Below are 16,908 nucleotides of genomic sequence, written 5' to 3'. Positions count from 1 at the left end.
TGCATTCAAATAAACAACCTCGATAGAGATGAACTTCTAACAACCTACTTGAAACCATCACGATTGCAAAATGTTACCTATAATAGCATTATGTCTTGGGCATGGTGTAATAAAGCATGAATACGGTAAAACTATCACTTGTTACATGCTACTAACTAAAGTCTTCCTATCTTTAAGGCATAAGTTCAACTCCGGAAGATATAGGTTACATACTACTTACCATCCTAAACAGAGCAAGGTGAACAGATCTCATGCTCCAAACTACCATATTCTTAGGTATTCATACAAACTAATTCTATTCCTTAATGACACTTCCTTGAATCATATAACGCACAAACTAATTTTCTATTCGTGAGTTTTTGCTCTAGATGATACGTGACAAATAGCATGTACTTTAGTAGTTTCGTGACATTTGGCAGAGCTTGTCCTCTCCATAGCATCATAACTGTCTCAACTAGGGCATCACAACATGCAACTTGATTGAAGGTGTATCAACCCATGATCTAGCTGGCAGTTACTTATTTTCAGCCAAAAAAACATTGGAGCCTTAATGTTTTTGTACTTGGTTCTGTACTCTCTGTAACCACATCCAAATTGCTGCTAGTGTTGTCCCAAAAAAAAAATTATTCTTCACAAACCAAAGCTCTTCTAAAGAAAAAATCTGCTAAACCCTACCTTAATCCTCCCCATTGACTACATGAATTTTCTCCCTATTTTGTAAGGGCGATCTGTTTTGAAATTTATTGTAAGAAAAGAATCCACATCTTAATAGGAACAATGTTCTTGTATTGGTATGCCCTTGCTAATTATTGCAAGATATAAAAGGTACAATTCCATTACCAAGGTAACTATTCTTTTATTGTTCTGTGCTTGCTGATTATTACTAACCAATGCTCTTGTATTGCTATGTGCTTGTTGATTATTACTAATCGATGTAATATAAAACCTATGCAACAAACTACTTAATACTTTTCTTTTCATCAATGAAGCACGCACAATCATATTGTCCAGCCAACAGTCATATAGTTTTATCCCATAACAAAACATCAAATGAAGTTTTGGAATTTTCCAAGTTACAACCCAAATAAAGTAACGAGACCACAAAGTTCACCCCACTCACCTCAATCCCATAAATCATATGAAAGAAAAACAAATCCATAAACCATCGCTCTACTGAGGACCAAAAAAAACCAACATTCCATAAACCTCCGATTGCTTTCCATATTCAATCTACTCTCTCAAAATATGACTAAATGTTCCATTATTACTCAAAAAACTTAAAAGTTATATTAAATACCAGCGGGCATTAAAATTAAATCAACGGTTACCTTAAGAGTTAATAAACAACAATTTGATACCAGTTCTATTCGGTCAAAGAAAAATAGCAAAAACATGCATGTTACAAAAAAAAAATAGTCTCTGCCCAGTTCTAACCTAAAATTCTAATAATCATGTTTCCTCAGCTTATATATAAGCTTTTTGTCCAAGGCTATAAACTTTCACCACTCCTCTCTTATTTCTTCTTTGTTCCCCTGCAAAATTATCACACAATTTGATCAGATGCTCCAACGCTAACATTAAAAGCAAAAAAAATAAACTCCCATGGCATAAATCAATATAAAATACGAATAGCTAATGATTAAGCCAAGTGAAGTTCCATCTGAGCTCATTACCCAGCAGATTGCAGTGCTGGTGTTCATGCTGGCTCTGTTGGACCCTGCAATAAGATTCAATACACATTATAAATGCATTACATTCAGATTTGTTCTAGATAAAACTGATATTTTAAGACCCTAATACCTAAGAAGACATTGGAAAAAATATCAAACAGGTTATGAAAGGTGTATGCAGAAGACATACCTGTGCCAACCTTTCCTCCCTCCTGGCAATCTTTCTTTCGCGACTAGCCTTGTTCTTTGCACGCCTGGCTTCAAACTGATCAGATAATGTCTTCTCTCTAGCTTTTTCTGCTTTGGACTTGTGAATGCTTTCCATTAACACACGTTTATTCTTGAAGACATTGCCCTTCACTCTCATGTACATGTCATGGTACATGTGTTTATCAATTTTCTTAGCCTCTCTATATTTACGCAACAGTCGCCGCAGAACCCTCATCCGCCTCATCCATAGAATCTTAGTAGGCAACCTAGCCTCTCTTGTACCCTTTCGCTTACCTAAGCCAGACAAGCACACCAAGACACATAGCTTTATCATACTGATTAATTAATTAATAAACAGACAGTTTCTTCCCACATGAATCATTTTTTGAAGTTAAATGTTCAAATAGCATAACTGAGGCATTCCTCAAAATAACTTATCTAATACTGCCAAAATAAACAAGTTTCTTCCTGTAACAGCTTGCTCTACCAATCATTTCACATGAAGCAGGACACCTGAAATTTTATTGAAACACACATACCATATCCAGAATGACGCCCCTTTCTCTTTGCTTCCAGTGCACGGCGAGCACGAGCACGAGAATGAATTTTCATTGGCTTCCTAATCACAAATCCATCCTTCACCAGCTTTCGAATGTTCTGCCCTGCAAATAATGATGAATTTCTTCCCTTGTCAACAGAAATCAAATGCCACATACCAGAATTGAACTTAAGTTTGTTCACATGCACTCTAACCATCATATGATTAAAATACAAAAGTAATACTAAAATGGGTTGATATTGAAATGAGCATCTACATAAATTTTAAGCTTAAATTAACAATTAGCTACAGAGAAGACTTTTCTACCGAGTAAACCATACACTCCAACTGAGAACTTCAAAAAAAAAAACTCTACAACCATTACCAAAAACTCAAGCCAAAATAGATTGGACAAAAGTAAAACCCATTCATACACGTGGAAGAAAAGACCTATTTAGATATGATGTGTAAAAATCAGCAGAATTTTAAAAACATAAAGCAATCTAATCAGAATCACTGTCAAACACGTTTATCTTATATAATTATGACAATGCCTTAACTCGCATCGAACAATTTGTGAAGTGAATACACATTTGGAATTGGTTTCAATCATGGGTTGATCACTTAATTGGGCAGATTAAGTATTTCACTGTTTTAAAAAAAAGAACTACAAATCATAACACCCAGACTTAACCGGGTAAAGGATATTCCCACCAAAAAACCCATACAATCCAACTAGTATCTATCTAATGTCTTCCATGGCTGCAAATTCAAATGCCTTGAGCTAAAATATATTTTTAAAAAATCAATGATGACAGCCCCAGATCTTATTTTCCTTCAAATACCTACTACACAGCAGAAATTATGAGTATGACGATTACATCATAGCAGAGATTGCCAAATATGTACACCAGAACAGTTGGCACAAAGATAAATAAATCACATCTCACTTTACCAATTTAAGCACTCCTAAAATAATAAAATAGTTGAAACCCATAGCCAAATCAGACAACTTATCAGTCTAGCTGGGTATGGGTGTTTTGGCAATTGGAATAATGTGTGCTTTTATAGCCAAATCAGACAACTTATCAGTCTAGGTATGGGTGTTTTGGCAATTGGAATAATGTGTGCCTGTAGTTGTTCTTTAATAAGAAATATTATAAGTTTTCTGATAAGAATGGCAATTCTGTAAGGAGAATAAAGAAAACAAAGACCATCCAAACTAACTGTATCAATTCTAAATAGGTAATTCTAGACATTATTACTTAAACCTAAAGTTATCCGGCCTTAGATGAAACCCATAGCCAAATCAGACAACTTATCTGTCTATAGCTGGGTATAGGTGTTTTGGAAATTAGAATAATGTGTGCCTGTAGTTGTTCTTTAATAAGAAATATTAGAAGTTTTCTGCTAAGAATGGCAATTCTGTAAGGAGAATAAAGCACACAGAGACCATCCAAACTGACTGGATCAATTCTAAAAAGGTAATTCTGTACCTTATTACTTGAACCTAAAGTTATCCGGCCTTATCTTTCACCCACGAGAAGAAATTAAACGTGTTGTAAAATGAGTACAGACATCGTTTATCCAAGTAACACTAACCAACACAATACAGCATCGATATCTCCAGTGTCTGAAAACACCTACCCGCTTTGGCCTTCTATTGTTCAAAACAAGAAAGAAAATGTTCAGCCTACTGCAAATCAATTTAGAGTTTATCTCGAAATCACGATCACGGGTAAAATCCTTTTACAGAAAATCACAAAACAAATCAAATTAGCTAAAGTTGTACTAAAAACATTAGCGCTCGAGCAAGCAAGCACCACTACATCATTCCCACACAACACAATCTTAATATACAAAATAAAGCCCTGGGTCCAATTGGGTTACCAGGACTAAAACCCTAGCTTGGATTAACACCTAGTATCTGCATACATATTATAATCTTATATTCGAGCAGTTCAAAAAGTGCCGACTTAAAAAATCACTAACTTCCTATCGCAGTGCCGGACATATCAGTGCAACTGCTCCGTAAAATAGCAGCTATTGCATAGACAGAAATCAAACAAGACAATAACTAATGCCTAATAATCTAAAAACCCCACTAAATCACACAAACGCATACGCAATAAAAATGAAGAAAACCTTCCCCTCCCCGTCATAGATCCACCCAATGACAAATCCCTACAGAAAGGGCAATTAGAGAAGGGTTAAAAGTAGGGAGTGGGGGGGATGAACAGCTTAAAAATATTGAAGAGAAATTAAAAGCAAAATCACAGTCGTCTAAAAAAATTGAAACTCTAATGTGTAACTTAGGATTTGATACATAACTGGAATTGGCCATGGAAATTTCGTTAATTTCATTGGGATCGAGCCAGACTTTCCCCTTTCCACACTTCAGGACGCTCGCCGCCAGGCGCTTCTGCAACTTCAACGACACCATTTTCCCGTCCTCCTCTGCAACTTTCAGGGGTATTAGGGTTTGTTCTGCTGTTTATTCACGTTATATATTATGTCCCACAATCTGATAGGGTTTCCTGGGTTTAACTGATATAATAAGTGCACCTCACAAACCCTAGCCACAAATTACAAAGGTAGAAAATTTAGAACTAAAAATAAAACATCTAGTGAAGTTGTTTGATTTTTTTAATGAAAAGATTTATATTAAAATAAAAATTAAGAATTAAATTAGACATCATATCTTTTGGAAAAAATGGTATTAAGCTCACATTTCAAAATTAGATTGTCAAAGTAAAATAAAGTGTTAATGTATTGTTATATTTTTTTTTTAAATTATGATTATAGCATATTTAAGGATTTGTTTTAGTTAAATTTTAATATTGATCAACAAAAGTAGTATGAATTAACACTTGTATTGAATGGAGGTTACATTTTATTGTCTATATAATTTTGTAATATAGTCTTGAAACATATAATGTTGTTTACAATGTTTGAAAATTGTTTATATTACATATTTATTTCTAATCAATTGTAGGAAAGATCTGTAATGACAACAATGTCCTTTGCTTGTATAAAATGAGCCTCGGTCATTTCTTTCGTTCCTATACATTGAAACAAGAAATTAGTGGACTTTATATCATAATTGCATGGTTGGTCTTATGCAACAAATATATATTATATAAAATAGAAAGTTTATGTTAAGCAAAGGAATTAAAGATGAAGAAATCTAATATTGATAACATGAAAAATTGGCTCAATGCATTATATATACCATTGTCAAGCATGCACCCGTACACCATGAAGTTGTTAATATATAAGGTTGAATTTCTTTTTGATGTGCATGAAAGGGGACACAAACCTCAAACAAGATTCAAATGTTAGTGAGTTAGTTTCCAACCAAAACTAAAACAAATGAAACAAAATCCTTCACATACATATCAAAAAAGATTAAAAAGCATGCAAAGAAAGCAAGATAAAAGAAGAGAAGGAAGAGTAGTCTCCCTAAGATGCTCCCATGATGCCTTTGTTGCTTCTCCCTTGTCTCTCTCCTCCCCAAGATCCAAATGAGTGTATGTAGCTCTCAGCTTTAGCACTAAACCATGGATGCCAATGGAGATTCAAAATGGTTGAATGAACTAAATTTCCTATTGCTATGCAAATGTCTACAACAAGATTACTATGAAAAATCTTAAGTGTATGTGTTTATGCAAGTATAGTAACAATGCTTAAGATGCTTCCTCCTTTGCTTGAGGGTGAGGGCTCCTTTTATAGAGAAAAATGTTGATTGAATGGCCAAGATTGAGTGAGCTTGTGGAGGGCTAGGATTCCCTGATTCATGATCCATGCGATGGTTTTCAACCCAGTCCCATGATGACAAGTGTCAACATGAGATGGCTTGAGAGGAGAGGTAAAGAGCATTTAATGCTTGAGAAGACATGAAGGTAACCTCATGTAGGTTGGGTTATTGGATAAAGCTATTATCCAAGGGTAAGGTTATTATCCAATGGGTAAACTCTTGTGCAAAGTTTACCCATGGTTAAGCCTTGACCAAAGGGTCAAGACCCATGTGGGTTGGAGTGTTGGAGAAGGGAAACATTTGTGACTCTGTAAGAGTCTTAAATGGGTGAGATGATGGGTTGAGGGTTAATCTTGGATTAGGATTATGCAAATGTTTAGAAGAGGGATTAAGCTAAATTAGAAGGGGTTAGAAGAGTCTAGAAGTGGTTTAGAGAAATCTAGAAGAATCTAGAAAGAGGTGGGTGTGGGTAAATAGGTTTTTATTAAAATAAAAACCTATTTAAATGTGGAACTTGCATTTGTAGGAGAATGCGAGTGGATTTTTTTTAAATAAATATTGATTTATTTAAAAAGGGGATTTGATTTTTAAATAAATGTTAAATTTATTTAAATATGAAGAAGGGAGGTTAATTAAATAAATTAGATTTATTTAATAACTTGGACTATAGTTAGTAATTGAATAAATTGAGTAAATTGATTAAATTTATTTAACTAGAATAGCCTACGGTGAATTAATTAAATGTCAATTTAATTAATAGAGGAATATTTAGTCATTAAATAAATATTTAATATTCATTTAATTAATAGACAAATTTATGTGTCTACATTTGCCTCTCTTTGAGACGGCGTGGTTTATCGTATTGTTTCAAAGAACAACAAATAGGCATGAGAAAAATGCCCCAGGGATGTTAGTTTTGTGGGTTGGTATGCCCCCTCAACAAATGGGCCAAAAAACTCAAAAAATCGGGCGATCTCTCAAAAAATAGAAAGAAATTAGGGGATGATAGAGGAGACGAATTTGGAGTAAATGGCAAAAGAATGGATGAAAATGGGGTCAAAACGAAGAAATGGCAAGCCTCAGAAGCTCCCGGGGTCTATGACAATCAATGAGGTGAAGCAAGGGTAGGGTTGGGTAGGGTATATTTAGGATAGAAGGGGTAAAATAGTCCTCATTTGCACACTCTCTTATAGCGATCCAGAGCTCCTGACAGTGACATTTGCTGCAGATTGGTTGAGCGAAAATGGTGTTCCCACTTTCAGATCATTGATTCGAGCAAATCCAGAGGTACCAGCAATCAGCCGACTACGAACCCCTGGTATGTCCAGTTCTAACCTTTGCCTTTAGAGCTCATTTATTGCACTTAATAGCTAGGAGAAAAATTGAGACGACAAAGGCACTGAAACAATGTTTTAGCGGTTTTGTCATCCAAAATAGCATTGTCATGCCGCAATGGCGCTGTTGTGTAATAGTTGTAGCGTGTTTGTCAATATAGCGCTAGTGTTAGGGAGTTTTAGCACTAATGCTTTCAATGGTTTGGTGCTATTGTCGTGGTCATTGAAATGTGATTGATGTAGCGCTATCATCACACGATGTAACGATATCGCCACGCAATGTACCGCATGTGTTCCAATGTAGCGCTTTTGTAGGGTTAAAGTAGTGCTATTGGATTGTTTAGCGTTGTTGTGTTACTAGAATAGCGCTTTTGGTTTTGTTTAGCACTTTTGGGTCTAAGTATAGGACAGTCAATGTTGATGCCTCAATTTCATGGTCAAGTTGACAGTTGATGTCAATGTTGTCATTGCATGCATGTTTGTGACTTATGTGAGACTTAGTGTACCTATTGAGACGAGGCAATATGATGTAAATTCCTATTGTTAGTCTAGGTGTTTATGAATCAAGTTACTTGATGAGACTTAGATACTTGAAAAAGCATCAGACAAAGTCTAGGTAATAGTCGTGTTGTTGCATAGCAAGGATATTGACATTGTTGTTTGATTGTGTTTGTAAGAGGATCACCTAGGTGTTCTATAAATGCGAGGGAGGCATCCTGTCACACAACATATGTGTGATCAGTTGACAGACCTCGAGATTGACTGCATATGCGCTGCAAGTCTATTTGATATGATGCATCTACCCGTGATTCGTACAAATCGCGAATTATTGATTGCACTGGCCAAGCGGTGGCACAACGAAACATGCTCATTCCATCTGGCAATGGGAGAGATGTCAATTACACTTGAGGATTTATGGAGGATACTTTACATTTTGATCACTGGTGAGTTGGTTACCTATGGTAGGGCGATAGGTGAGGCGACACTATGATGATTATTTCCCTATCCAGACTTAGAGGTGTATGATGGATCTGTCCCTTGGGAGGATATAGCGGATTTATATGAGCCAATTTCGACAGTACTATCAGGCATCGTTGGAGGGTTGTTATGCCCTGATCAAAGGTCACATGGTCTTGTTGTTGGGTGGGGACAAGTCAATGAGTAGATGGCCAATGAGGGCACTCGATATGGATGGGGGCCATGTGTATTGGCCCATTTGTACAGGGATTTGCATGAGGTGGTTTACCATGGCATCACATTGTTGTTGGGTGTAGGGATCACATTGTCGCATATCTGGGAATGGGAGCATTTTCCTATTACGAGATCGGTGTGCATGAGGTTTAGGGAAATTGACCATCCCTATGTTTATATCTATGGAGGTATGATGACATAGCCCCGACTAGGAAAGCTGGAGTACTGGCGATGGGCGTTGGATGATCTAGATACAGTGATATGGCGCCCCTACCTGGATTGCGAGCAGTGGGAGGATGATGCGGATGTGATGCCATATGTTTACACAATACGGTTCCTGATTGGGCGGACATCTTATGTGGTCGAGAGACATCTGCCAGGCTGAGTGATGAGATAGTTTGGTCTGACGCAGGGTATGCCACGGGGTTCTAGAGAGTATGGCAAAGTTGTTCGAGAGAGATTCCAGTGGGGGCCTGTATTGCGCTATGATCATGCCTTATCAGAGTTTCGTACTTTACAAGTAAGGCCATGGCCATACCGAGTAGAGGTGGCGGATGTAGGGGTGACATATGAGTATGTGCAGTATTTGGCGACACCCCTTTCCACGGATCTCAGATCCAGCAAAGTTGGTGCCAACATTCGAGGATGACAGGGCACCGAGATAGGGTAGGAGGAGGAGGAGGAGGAGGAGGAGGAGATTAGATGGGAGAGGTGGTGGTGGTAAAGGAGGTGGAGATGGGGGTGGAGGAGGTGGTGGTGGTGGTAGGGGTTTGAGGAGAGGCCGAGATGGGCTTCCTTTGCGAATGGTACAGGGACCAGTAGTAGCAATAAAGAGGGGAGAGGGGGGAGCAGAGCGAGATATGGGTGGCGGTGGGGATGTTGGTGGTGGAGATGCAAGGATGGGTGGTGATGGTGATGATGTTATGGAGGTGGGCTAAGGAATTGCAGGTGGAGATGGGGGACAAGGAGGCCTACGAGAGGTCATGATAGTGCGACTACAGACTCGCTTGATGGTCGTCGAGGACCGTATCAGGGATTTGGAGGCAGAGTTAGTGGACAGAGATGTAAAGATTGTTGCGAGGGATGTCCAGCTTTTTGCATGGGGGGTCAAGCTAACCACAGTGCTTAGAGAGAGATGATGCGATAGATAGAGTGAGGCAGTTATAGGACAGGGTCTGAGTATTGGAGGGAGTATAGGGATAGGGTGCTACAGGCGAGGTGATGAGGGAGATGCATTGGGCAGGAGCAGAGATTGACTACTAGCGGGGTCTTTCTAATCAGGTAGTGCCCAACATTTAGCGAGTGATGAGCTATTCCCAGATGCAGCGGGCGAGATCAGAGTGATCTTAGAGGGGTCAGAGCAGCAGCGGTGATGGGTCCTCCTTGGCGAGATGGTGCAGGTGGTGGTGGTGGTGGGGCCATGACATTTGGTGCGAGTGGTATTTGAGGTGTCCTTTGTATTGTGACATTGGTTACTTTACTGATACTTGGATGACTCATGGTAACCGGTTTTTTTTTGACATCATTGTATTCTGATACATGTGTACTTTATTTTGGTGAGATATATGATGAGATCTTGGTTTTGGCGATGATGATATGATATGTATTTATGTGATGATATGATTGTTTTATGCATGATGATGACATGATTTGATATGATGATACTAACATGTGGATGCAGGTTATATTTTATGTATGTGATGATGGTGATTATTTCTATATGTATGATGTTGATATGTTGATATTGACAAGTGGATGCAGGTTATTTTTGATATATGCGATGATGCTTATGTATGATGTTGATAGGATGATAGTGTGATTTATGATAATGCTTATTCGAATGTATGTTATGTAGATGAAATGAATATGTATGTTTATGAAGAATGTAGATGTTGATGATGTGATGAATGATGTATACTTATTGATGATGTAAATAAAAATATAAAATGATGTGGTGATGTTTCTGTAAATGATGTAGAATAATATTATTGAAATGTTTATGAAAATGATTGTATTTATGATGGTAATATGTGCTTGTGAATATATATGGAATGCAATGGATGAATCATTGTGTGGATGTGCAGTACATGATGATAGTGATAGATAATACTAATGTGATGGATGCATTTTTCTGAGCATTTGTTTTACTGGTTTGGCTCCTTCTGCTACTGTCAAGTGATGCATTACTTAGTTCTGGATCAAGGCCTCGCATGTCTGCATAGGACCATGCAAAATTGATTTGTCGCTTGCAAGAGAACTTTATAAAATCAGGATCTTCTATTGGAGTCAGTGATTTTGTTAGATGTAGTATGTGTGGATTTTTCTGGTGCCCCCAGATTGACCTCCTTTGTTTCTTCAATAAGAATATACGATCTCTCTTGATTAGTGCTAAAGGGGAGAATGTAAAACCTTCCATCCTCAGGCACCTCAGAGAGGTTTTCACCTTTGGACGTGTCCTTTGTTTTTACTCTTTTGGTCTCCACAAGTGCCACGGTGTGGTTTTCACTTGAGGATTCTGTTTTGATTGTAATATTTTTGTGACTAAAAGGTTTGGCATTCTCTCCAAAGTAAGTCGCACTGTTAAGTTCAATAGCAGCTTTATGATCCTTGCTTGGTATGTCATCTTGTAATTTAAGAAAGTCTATGATCGCATCATCATTTTGGAAGGTGTCAAGCTGTGGGAGATCTTGTTGGTCCCAATCAATGAGTTCGGGGTGAATAATTGGCATTGCTTCATCGATCAAGTTAAGTTCATAGGATGTGTCAGTTAAGGTAAGTATGGAGGAGTCAAGGTCATTGTCAGTACTATCCTCTTCATAATCAGGTTCAGGAGGCGCGACCTATCTATTCATGAAGTATCTTCAAGATCATAATCCCAAAAGTGTTTAATCCATGTTTCTCCTTCAATGCATTTGTCTACAAGAGGACCAGGGAAATCGTCTTCAAATTCCTATGAAGTTAAGGAACCCCATTCGTACTCATGTGAATCCGTCTTAGAATCACTTGGTAGAACTCAATTATTGTATGTTATAGGGATGCTAGCCGATGTGAAAGGTTTGTCGACAATTGTTGCAGGGGTTTTATCTGACGGGGTTGTTGATGTCACTTGGGTGTGTGAAGTGGACAAGAGTTTTATCCTAGGAGTGACAGTTTGGCGGGTAACATAACTCTATCGCTTACTTGTTGTATGTAGAGGCTGTAATTTAGAAGTATTTTTGTGATTGGAATTTTCTAATATTGTAGGTTGATTTTGTAATTGACATTGTCTTGCTTCTGGAAGGGGTGATCTTAGAAGTGGTCTTCTTTTGTTTGCCTAGAATCCTGAGCTTAGGAGAGCCTCTTGAACCAGGGTTGAATCCGAGTCCAGTTGTATCCCGTGGTTGTAACAATGGTTGCAATGGCTCTTGTACACCTTGTTTGTGGGATCCCAATGCACTATGGCCACCATAGCCCACCTTTTGCATTAGGGTAAAACCTTTACCATACCTCTCTATAGGGATCCTGACCTATTGTCTAGTTGTCTCAGAAGGGTCTTTGTAGATCCATCCTGCCAAATCTTCATCAATAGTTTCATGTTCTTGTGATATGCCTGGGATGAATCTATCAAGTGTAGTAGTTTTAGGTGCAACAAGTGACCTGAGTGACTGTTGTGGTTTGCCATGAGTCCTAGGTGAGAGGGGTAGTTGGCCAACACAAAAAGCTGACTAATATTATATTCTCTTGGGCCTTCAACGTTTAATTTCATCTTCAGCTTTGCCTGTTTGGGTGTAGGGATCAGTGGACTGGTGAGATTTGTTGGGTGGATGTAAGATGATGAGGCGATGGCTTCTCTATTTCTAGGGACTGTGCTATCAGGTTGATGCCTTATATTGTTGCAAAAAGTGAATGGGTTGGCATCACCAAGGATAGTAATCTCTACCCCATTATGTGGAAACTTGATGCATTGATGGTAAGTGAATGGTACTACTTGCATGGCGTGAATCCATGGTCTACCTAATAGGAGATTGTATGGAATAGGGAGGTATAGGACTTGGCAAACCAAATTCTTTACCATAGGCCCTACCCTGACGGGTAGAGTAACACACCCTTCAGAGGAGTGTTCTGCATCATCATAGGCCTTGATTGTGATCCGCTTTTTGGCATCTTCTGCATATCCCAATGTTGTGATTAACTGTAATGTACAAATCTTAAGGCCAGCTCCATTGTCAATAAAGACTCACTTGACTTTGTGTTTATGTATGAACCCCTCAATGTGAAGAGGGGCATTATGTGGTTGTTGAAAGGATGCATCATCGTTCTCTGTAAAAGTGAGACATGGTGATGATTTGAGACTACCAACCATGGCTTGAAATTGATCTGTATTGAGCTCGGGTGGAACTTACGCTTTTTTGAGAGCTTGGTCTAAGATGGTTTTATATGAGGGCGATAAGTGCAAAAGCTCTAGAATGGAGATAAGTGTTGGCGTCTTATCTAACTGGTCCACAAGGTTATAATGTTTGGGCACATATGTCGCTCTTGATGGTGCTCCTTGTATAGTAATCTTACTATGGTGAGTAACAACGTTGCATGCAAGATCTTTACCTTTGATTGTAATGGTTGCAACTTGTTCATTGGCATCATAAAGGTGGTTGATAGTATAAGTATATGGTGCACAGGTATAGTTTGTCGTGTTATCTTGATTCTTACCTTGACGGGAGGGACCTCCTTTCTCATATGATGGGAGTGGATTTTTTAACATGGTATGATTTGTATTGGAAATTTTTGCAATGTGACCATCCACTTCTATATCACCTCGATCAACGAGGTCTTGAACAATATCCTTTAACCGATGGCAGTTGCTTGTTTTGTGTCCTTTTCTGATGCAGAGGCTAGAGGATATAGTTGAAATCTTGTAAACTAAAGTGGAATATGGACCCAACCCCCAACACTCCTATGGTGTTTCAAATGCTCAATATGCCTCAATAGGCTCAAAACTTGTCTTCACCTTAATCAGGTGTTTCCCCTGCCTCCACACACTTCAAAAAACTTCACTTAACATGTTCCAAAGGTTTTCAAACCATCAAACCTTCAATTGATATCAAAACCCAAATCTAGCCCTTCACTAGGCCTAGTTTCCTAGTAGCCTGCTGGGCTGTTTTTGGCTCTTTTCACACACATTTCCCAAAACATGGACCAATGTTATGACTGATTTAGATGCACAATATAAACCTCTATCAACTCCCAAAATATTGCCTATGTCTGTTTTGGAACAAAGCCTTCAAAAAACCGCTGTCCTCATTCCCCAAGAGGGCTAATTAGGTCCACTTTGTGAAGGAAGTACCCTCCAAACTTACAACCAGATTAAACCCTTTTGTAAAGTCTTTAGTTGGGCTCCCAATCCAAGGATTTTCAAGGTTTTAAGTCTTGGTTGCACTCCTAAATACCCAAACACCAAAGCTCTCCTTAAAATGGCTTAAAAACTAGGGCCTTCTTGTTCAAACCCCAAAACTCACTTCCAGAACTTCTCCTTCAATATTCACCATGCATTTACCATCCCCTAACGTTTTTTCACATAAAAATACTACCCCCTTAAGGTAGATCTTCTGCTGCTACAACTATGGCATCAAAACCATGTATTTTCCCAGTCAAAACCCATGGTGTACACCTGCAACTTCACATCTCCAGCATGTTACAAGGGTTAGAAATGTATTATACATGTTAGGCAGAGCCTCTCCTATGAGAATCAGATTCTTACATCCATAGAAGGGCTCCAAATTGCATTTTGGGCCTTCAATGCCAATGAAACACTCAGAAAATTTAGGACAGCCAACACAAAATGATAATATCTGATCAAAACCTTCTATGAAATCATTCAAAACAATGTTTAATACTGATTCCTAAATTCCTTTAGCCTCCACCATGAACATACAACACTTCCCAATCAATAAACCATCAATAAAATCAAAGGAAAAGCAAGAAAAGACTAGTTTTTATTGATTTTACTGTTTTGTCCGTACTATGTCCGTACAGTACATCCAACCCAGCCAAAATGGCATTACAAAGCTTTATAAATCCTTCCTCTAACTTCCCAAACCGGAATCCAATTAGTTTGAGTGATTAGAGTGACAAAACAACTCATAAACCACTTTCCCTCCAAAACTGTAACTAGCCATTAAAATTCAAAATTTGAATTTCTAACTTTATTTCTAAAGCATTTCATCAACTAAAACCTATCCTAATCAAATTATTTTGACATGATATGACCATTAAAGCATATTAGAACCCTATTCAATCTATCTAGACTCCTAGGCATCATTTGCCCATTTACATAGCATTTTTGGTCCTAAGGCCTTTATCCGGACCTTTAGGATTTTTTACTTTAAAATCATATTGGTCATTACAAATGGCCATTATTGGCTTCAAAACATTCCAATTCACTTTCAAGGATGCTTTGGGGTCTTCATTCATGCTTTTAATCTTCTTGGTCTCATGTGGTCTCTTGGATGCTCCTGCATCATTTTCCCTTATGAAATTCACAATAATCGTTATCTCTCCACCATGAAGGTTTGACCTGTGGTTCATAGTTAGATGTTTTAGGTAATGTGATAAGATCAGAAGAGATGAGTTGTCATAAAATCTTTTCAAGAGATTCTCCCAAGGGTGTATATGTGCAATTGGGTTTGTAGGTAGGGTACCTATTTTTAGTTTCCTCTTGTTGTGTGTTTGGAGTTTGATTTCCTTGATTGTTTGGGGAATTACCTTGATTGGTAGGGGGGTTGTTGCGATTATCTACTTGACATGTAATTTTGACTATGGGTTGGGCGATTTTGACAGTTTGTGCGTCCACAACACCATCATTAACAATGTTTTTGTTCTGGGCCCAAAACTTTGGTTTGTCACTGTTGGAGGTTGGTCATGGACCCTCCTTATTGTCGTTGTATATTTTGACAAGTCCCTTTTTTACAAGGGCTTTCTCGATTTTAAGCCCTTGGGATATCATGTATTTGAAATTGTCTGAACATTTTATGTCTAAGTAGAATTTCATTTCCTCATTTAAGTTTGAAATAAAAATTTCAACTAATTGTTCTTCGAGAATGGGGAAGGAATGTCTATTAGAAAGGTGTCTCCATCTTTGTAAGAATGTTGAGAATAGCTCACCATTCTTTTATTTTGCATTGCATAGATCAACCATGGAGACATCTCGTTCTATGTTATGCCCATGATGAGTGATAAATTTTTGTACTAGGTCCTCAAAGGTCTTGATCCCACCAAGTAAGCGTGAGAAATATTGCATGGATGAGCCTCCCAAACTTTAGGGAAAAAGGCACATTAAATATGTGTCCTCGTATGCAACCTCTAAGAAGGCGGAGTTAAATACTCGCACATGATCTTTAGGATCTCCTTTTCCTTTGTATTTATCAAACTTTGGGGTTTCGAAGTTGTATGGGAAAGGAGGCATGTATATGTTTCTATCAAATGGATATGGACAAATATATTCGAGAGCATATTGCTTTTGTGACCTTCCTGAGTGTACTTGTTGAGCGAGGTCTTGCATTTGTTGTCTCAACATATCCATTTCTGTAAGAGGGGGTAGGATGTTGTCGTGTTGATAGTTATCATCATAGTTGTGGGTATTCCTTGCCCTTATGTAATCTTGATTGTGTTCTTGTTGATGGCTATGTTGGGCTTGATCTAGTATATCCATAAGTTGTGATACGTCAAAGTCTGTGTGGAGTTTTTATCCTTCTTGAGCAAGTTTGAGAAAATGGGCGTCAGCATTTCCCTTGATAATTTCCTCAAAAAGGTTGTTAATCTGGGGTTGCTAAGTGTGTCTTCGATTTGTGCTTGTGTAGGGGTATCTGAGTCTCCTCTCCTTGAAAAGGGGTTAACATCATCATCATCTTCTTCTTCTTCTTCTTCCCATATTTCATTTTGCCTATGACTCCGAGACCTAGTTCTAGCCATGTTTGAAGTGCGCATTTGTGAAAGTGAAAAAGTGAGTGTTTGATCTTCTTTGATAGTTCTAATATTTCACGATGATTAAGATGAGTTGAAATGTGTATGGATGAGTGGTCTCCTTTTACCAAAGGTTAAATATCAACAAAGTTCTTTATGAGATTGCTTGGTTGGTTTCAAATAATTGTGAGATGAGGTGTAGCGAGGTTTTGTGTTTTACAAAGCACAAGCTACCTAGCTATGAGAGGATGCACTCAAAATATAGTTTTAACC

At 38.1% G+C, this 16,908-nt stretch overlaps 1 protein-coding gene across 1 annotated transcript; it reads right to left on the bottom strand.

The window, feature by feature from the left end:
* Positions 1–1,284: 1,284 nt before the first annotated feature.
* LOC131054631 (large ribosomal subunit protein eL19x) lies at positions 1,285–4,989 on the bottom strand. Its single transcript, XM_057989181.2, has 5 exons — positions 4,750–4,989; positions 2,420–2,542; positions 1,861–2,174; positions 1,674–1,717; positions 1,285–1,532 (listed from the first exon to the last, which is right to left on the bottom strand). Exons 1-4 carry the CDS (start codon positions 4,859–4,861, stop codon positions 1,697–1,699), a joined length of 570 nt encoding a protein of 189 aa, XP_057845164.1. The 5' UTR covers positions 4,862–4,989; the 3' UTR covers positions 1,285–1,532; positions 1,674–1,696.
* Between the last annotated feature and the right edge of the window lie 11,919 nt (positions 4,990–16,908).

This window comes from Cryptomeria japonica, chromosome 2 (assembly GCF_030272615.1).
Source record: "Cryptomeria japonica chromosome 2, Sugi_1.0, whole genome shotgun sequence".
Taxonomy (NCBI): Eukaryota; Viridiplantae; Streptophyta; class Pinopsida; order Cupressales; family Cupressaceae; genus Cryptomeria; species Cryptomeria japonica.
Note: the sequence above shows the minus strand (reverse complement) of the source record. Positions and strands in the feature narration are given on the sequence as shown.

Excerpts from the sequence above, each read along its gene's own strand:
- LOC131054631 (XM_057989181.2), bottom strand. The coding sequence starts at position 4,861 with ATGGTGTCGTTGAAGTTGCAGAAGCGCCTGGCGGCGAGCGTCCTGAAG. Across the intron at positions 2,543-4,749 it reads AATTTCCATGGCCAATTCCA|GGCAGAACATTCGAAAGCTG; the intron begins GTTATGTATCAA and ends CATTATTTGCAG. Across the intron at positions 2,175-2,419 it reads GGGGCGTCATTCTGGATATG|GTAAGCGAAAGGGTACAAGA; the intron begins GTATGTGTGTTT and ends TGTCTGGCTTAG.